The following is a 6,757-nucleotide window of genomic DNA, read 5'->3' as shown; positions in this document are numbered from 1 at the left end:
TGAGCGGGAACCGGTCTGCATGTGGGATCCGAACCCTCGGGCGGGAGCGCTGCCGCGCTTCGCAAGCGGCGCACTATAGCAGTGCGCCACCGGGCCAGCCCAACAACAACAAAAATTCTAAAATACCCTTAACTCACTCTGAAACCAACCTCTTTTTTAGAGAAATGTTCATTCTTTTCAGTTCCACAATACATAAAATCCTGTTTTCCAATATAATATACTTAGCTGGTAGTGAACAGTTTACTGTGCTGTAATAGTGATCTGAATGGCAAAACAGTACAAAAAAGATTTGATTACTTTTCATTGAGGGTGCATCTTCGGTCTGTGGGATGACCATTGTATGACTTGAGATTCTCGGTGAGCTCCGTGTACAATCTGTCTGCCATCGGGAGAGGAATGCCTTCCCACACCATGATGAGTACCACGATCACAGCTGAGGAACAGCGGTGGCCTGGACGCTCCCGGACCAGACAAAGAACCTTTTCTTCTTCGCTGCTTCTTCTTAAAATCTGCAAAAGCAGAATGTATTCATCTATGGAAAACAAGTATACTAAATTCAAATGCAATGGATATTCCCTTTTAAAGCTCTGTATGATTATATTTTAGTTTTTTTTTTTTTTTTAAATTACTATTTCTCGAGGTGGGGCAGACGTTCCGTTGTCTCACTAGCTGCCTCCACGCACCTCATCACAGGAGTATCCAGCTTACATGACTAATAAACAACAGGCAGAACAGAAATCTATGGTATGTGGTTGTTATTTACAAAAGTACCACAAAGCAGTGTTTTATTTCATTGTTGTTGCAGTTTGCACAACAGACAACAGAGGGCCCAGTAGAAAACTTAACTAACTGCTCTGCTTGTCCACAGATGTCACAACAGGACAAATGTAGTGAGATGGAAATAACCAAGAACTCCCAACACTAAAAATAAACTTGAACACTGAAATTTGGCCATCCGAGGAAAGTTATAGGTTTTCCCTTGGGTGACTAATTTCACTATATAGAATAATTAATATATAAAACAATATCCCTGCAATTTGTATGATTTTTCCATGCTACCACAAGGTTGCATCATACCCATTTTATTCTTAAGACTAAGGTGGCCCAGCTAACTTGGTGAATGCAAAACACAACTTTGAATATTTACCCATTTATCCTATACTGCTTCATATCCCCTGGGGTGCTAAAAAGGCTTCAGAAATATTTAAAATATTGCCCAGTGGTTCTAGTGTTTATTTAAAAACAAAAACAAAAACAAAAAAATAGAAATATCACCACCACATAAAACCATCCAATAGTGTCTAAAACTCCCTCTGTACATTACAAATTTACAGAGCAGAGAGACTGTCCACATTAATCAGTACATAATCAGGATTTGATAAAACTGCTCACCCATGTGACCAAAATGGAGCAACCAATAGCATGATCAATATTCCATTTTTGTTGCTACAAGAATATTACATAAACTTGAGATGAAACTTCTTAAGAAGTTAGTTACCCAATATCACTTTCTTCTGTCACTCCAGATGGTTAACAATCATTGCTACCAAGGCATCCCTTGAGTAGAGTTGGCTTTAGGACCTTCCCCCTAAACACAATTATTTATATTAAAATTTTTCTATATTTATATGTCCTTCTATAGCCAAATAAGAACACATTTTCTTGCAAATAACCTCAAATACAAAATGTTATATACAGCATCAAACAAAATTATACCACTTAATTTTCAAGTTGTCAAATCAACAAATTTATGTCCATCATATCTTTGTATGGGAAAGGCTAAAATGGTTTTTATCAATAGCATTTGTACTTTTTTGGTATTTTTCCAAATTTCCTTCAGTGAACAATAGAAAATTAAGCGTAATAGTTAGGAGCCAAGTCTCTAAATTCAGGTCTGTGTTCAGTAAGCTGTCTAAGTATTAAATCTGTGTTAGACCTCTGAAAACTATAGAAATAGTCTTTAAAAAAATAAAAATAGCATTATTATAATGAAGAGTTTTTTTCAAATTGATCTCTAGATTCAATGCAATACCAAACAAAACCCTATCAGAAGTTGGTGGGTTTTTCTGTGTGTGTATACATTGGCCTACTTTTTCCAAAATGTATATGGTAATGTTGAGAACCAAGAAGAACCCCAAAAAGAAATAAAGACAGAGAAAGTGACTATCAGTGCAAAAATTACAGTTTTTTCAATAAATGGTACTGTGTACATATCCACATGGGAAAAAAGTGAATATTGACTCCTACCTCACATGATCAACTTGAGTTATATTGTAGATCTAAATATGAAAGGTAAAACAAAGTTTTTAGAAAAAACATGTTTATCACTTTGGAGCAGGTAAATCATTTTAAAACATTACCAAACTTACTGATTATATAGGAAAAAATTTTTAAAGTTGTACCATATTAAAATAAAGAACTTCTGTTCATCAAAACCATTGACCAGCAGAAGATTAAGTAAGTATAGTGGCTGGGGAGATTGGTCAGTTGGTTAGAGCGTGGTTCTGAAAACACTAAGGTCCAGGGTTTGATCCCTGTACAGGCCAGTCACCCCAAAAAAAAAAAAAAGTATGAAGGCAAGTAAGAGAGTCACAGAAAATATTTACAATGCACATATTTGACAAAATATTCATATCCCAAATACATAAAGAATTTATGCAATAGAATAATGCCCCCAATTGAACAGGCACCTCACAATAGAGAATATGGAAATAGATGATGAGTATATGAAAATATACTTGACAATATTAATCATCTAGCAAAGTAAAACGCAATTCAAAAGCACTACATACATGTTGGTGGGGTTGTGAAATGGTGCAACTCCTACAAATAACAGTATGGATGGAAAACCGTATGGAGGTTCCTCAAAAAATTAAAAACAGATCCAGCAGTCCTACTTCTCTGAATATATCCAAGAGAATTGAAAAAAGGGTCTCAAAGAGATATTTGCACACACATGTTCATAGCTACACTATTCACAATAACCAAGAGATGGAGGCAACCCAAATGACCATCATCCGATGGACGGATTAAACAAAGTGTGGCATGTACATACGAAGGAATATTACTACACCTTAAAAAGGAAATCTTATCACAATATAAATGAATCTTGAGGACGTTATGCTAAGTGAAATAAGCCAGTCACAAAAGGACAAATATTGTATGATTCCTCTTATACTCTTACAAGGTATCTACAATAGTCACATTCATTGAAAGTAGAATGGTAGTTGCCAGGGGTAAAAGAGAGTTGTTGTTTAATGGGTATATGGATTGAGATTTGCAAGATGATGATAAAGCTCTGGAAACCTGTTTCACTTGGAATATACTTAACACTATTGAACTACTCACTTAAAAAAGGTTAAAATGGTAATTTTTATGTTATGTGGGTTTTTTTTAATCCACAATGAAAAAAATTGAGAAAGTTAAAAAAAAAAAAAAAAGGCACTGTACACCCAGTAGAATGGCTAAATAAAAAGACAGAAACATCAAGTATTCCTAAAAAGGTAAAGAAAATGGAAATCTCATACACTACTCATGCAAATGTAAAAAGGGATAATCACTCTGGAAAACGATGTGTTAGTGTCAGCCAAAGCTGAACATATGCATTCCCGCACAAACCAGCAATTCCACTTCTAGGTACATACCAAACAAAAATGCATTCCTTTATTTCCCAAAGACAACAGCACTATTAACAATTGTCCCAAACTGGATACAACCCAAATGTCATCACCAGTACAGTGGCTCAATAAATTTTAACTATTCATAATAATAGAACACTATTCAGCAATGAGAATGATCTACAATTACACACAACATGGATTAATCTCTTAATTATAGTGCTGAGCGAAATTAGTCATAGGCAAAAAATACATACTGTGGGCCGGCCCGGTGGCGCACTGCTACAGTGCGCTGCTTGGGAGCATGGTGGCGCTCCCGCCAAGGGTTCGGATCCCACATACAGACCGGTTCCCGCTCACTGGCTGAGCGAGGTGTGGGAGCAACATCGAGGGTTGCGATCCCATTGCCGGACACGAAAAAAGACAAAAAAAGGAAAAAAAAAAAATATATATATATATACATACTGTAAGACTTCTTTATATAATAAAGTTCATAACAGGCAACATTAATCAATAATGTTAAAAAGTGTAGAGTGGCGACTTTTGGGGGTAGCTAGTAACTGGGAGTGGACAAGAAAAATACTTCTGAGGTGCTAGTTATATTGGATGCTGGTTACACAAGTTGGTTCATGTTATAACAATTCCGTGAGCTTACAATTTCTGCAGTCTTCTGTATGTAAGTTATAGTTAAATAAAATAAAAGGTTTACCTTAACCTAAATTAAAAACAAACAAACAAATAAAAAACCCCAGAAACTGCTTATTTACTGGCTCAGGATAACTTGGCAAGCTGCTCAACCTTTACGTAGCAGCATAGAGCTAGGATGTAATAAGTGTCAGCAACTATTTTATGTCTGTTTGCTTTACCTCTGCATACTTGGCTCCTGAGCACAAAACTCAGCTCATGGGAGGTTCTCATCAAATATTTGTTGAACGAATGGTTAAAAACCACAAAAACCCAGTGTGGTTGCATTTTACGAAAACTTCAAACACTACAATTTACACAATTAATAAGATGGACACACTCATTTCAGAAACAGATTTAAAATGATCCAAATATTCCAAATTAAAAATTTTGGTCAAGAATCACATTTTGGGGCTGGCCCGTGGCTCACTCGGGAGAGTGCGGTGCTGATTACACTAAGGCCATGGGTTTGGATCCCATATATGGCCGGTTCGCTCACTGGGTGAGCGTGGTGCTGACAACACCAAGTGAAGGGTTAAGAGCCCCTTACCGGTCATCTTTTTAGAAAAAAAAAAAAAAAAGAATCACATTTTGTAGCTGGCAGTATATATTACTTTGTAAACTGCTGAAACTAGGTCCACATGGCAGGGTCATTTGGATGGTAAATGGTGTATCCAAACTTCCATATGTTCATGACTACCATTTAATTTAAAAATTACAAAACAAAATTTAAAAACATTTATTCTTATCATTTATATTACGTATTATAAAATTGTCATATTCTGTGAAACATCATATATTCTTTGAGTAATCGTGCTAAAAACACACCCACAATTGAACAATGTAGGGAGGCAAAATGTTTTAAATACGTAGCTTTCATAAATTCTCTGCACTTTTCCTTAGATATCAACTTTATCGATATAATTTGCATGTTATAAAACTCACCATTTTAATGTGTACAACTCAGTGGATTTTAGTATAGTCACAGAGCTGGACTACCATCACCATTCTATGACTTTAGAACATTTACATCCTCCAAAAAGAAACTCTATTAGCAGTCTCCAGATTGGAGAGCATTCCAATTTCTCCTCTGTGCCACTGGATCAACCTCCAATCAACTGTCTGTCTCTATGGATTTTGCCTATCCTGCATATTTCACACAAATGAAATCCTGTAATATGTGGCCTTTTCTGTCTGGCTTCTTTCACTTAGCATAATGTTATCCACTTTATAATATCTGTCAGTACTCCACTCCTTCTTACTGTTGAATAACATTCTGTTAAATGGATATACCACATTATGTTCATCCATTCATTGGTTGATGGGCATTTGGGATGTTTTCACTTTTTGGCTATTTCGATTTAATGCTGTTATGAATGTTTATGTACAAATTTTTGTGTGGACATTTCTCTTGAGCATACACCTAGGGGTAGAATCGCTTGGTCATATGGTAACTATGTTTATCCTTTAAAGGAACTGCCAGAATGTTTTCCAAAGTGGAGAAACCATTCCCACCACGTATGTGTAAAGGTTCCAGTAGCTTCACATTCTTGTCAACACTAGTTATTGTCTGTCTTTTTGGTCATGGCCATGGTAGTGTGAAGTGGTATCACATTGTGATTTTGAATTGTATTTCCCTGTTGACTAATGAAGCTGAGCATCTTTTCATGTACTTTTTGACCATTTGTATACCTTCTTTGGAAAGGGTCTATTCAAAACCATTACCCATTTTTTAGTTTGGATTACTTGCCATTTTATTGTTGTAATATACAGGTTATTTTTTTATTATTATTATTTTTTTTTAAAGATGACCGGTAAGGGGATCTCAACCCTTGGCTTGGTGTTGTCAGCACCACGCTCAGCCAGTGAGCAAACCGGCCATCCCTATATGGGATCCGAACCCGTGGCCTTGGTGTTATCAGCACCGCACTCTACTGAGTGAGCCACAGGCCGGCCTAATATACAGGTTATTGTCAGCACCACGCCCACCCAGTGAGCAACCGGCCATCCCTATATGGGATCCGAACCCGTGGCCTTGGTGTTATCAGCACCGCACTCTACTGAGTGAGCCACAGGCCGGCCTAATATACAGGTTATTTTTGTATTCTATATACAAACCCCCTATCAGACATAAAATTTGTAAATATTTTCTCCCATTCTGTTCGTTGTCTTTAACTTTTCTTTATGGTGTTCTTTGAAGCACAAAAAGTATTAATTCTTATTTTTTTGTGGCTGGCTGGTAAGGGGATCTGAACTCTTGATCTTGAAGGTTTTATTTTATTTTATTTTTAAAAGATGACCGGTAAGGGGATCTTAACCCTTGGTTTGGTGTCGTCAGCACCACGCTCAGCCAGTAAGTGAACTGGCCATCCCTATATAGGATCCGAACCCATGACCTTGTTGTTATCAGCACTGCACTCTCCCGAGTGAGCCACGGGCCGGCCTGATCTTGATGG

General features: G+C 36.9%; 1 protein-coding gene across 1 annotated transcript in view; it reads right to left on the bottom strand.

Moving 5' to 3' along the window:
- The window catches only part of TET1 (tet methylcytosine dioxygenase 1), a gene marked incomplete at its 3' end in the record, with an annotated part of 108,722 nt that overhangs the window by 6,819 nt on the left and 95,146 nt on the right, over positions 1 to 6,757 (bottom strand). Inside the window, exon 7 of the mRNA XM_008567109.1 lies at positions 298 to 509. Within this exon, the coding sequence (XP_008565331.1) occupies positions 298 to 509 (212 nt within the window). The remainder of the gene's footprint in view (positions 1 to 297; positions 510 to 6,757) is intronic.

The sequence above is a fragment of the Galeopterus variegatus genome, unplaced genomic scaffold (genome assembly GCF_000696425.1).
Source record: "Galeopterus variegatus unplaced genomic scaffold, G_variegatus-3.0.2 Scaffold293, whole genome shotgun sequence".
Lineage (NCBI taxonomy): Eukaryota > Metazoa > Chordata > Mammalia > Dermoptera > Cynocephalidae > Galeopterus > Galeopterus variegatus.
This window is presented reverse-complemented; position numbering and strand designations above follow the sequence as displayed.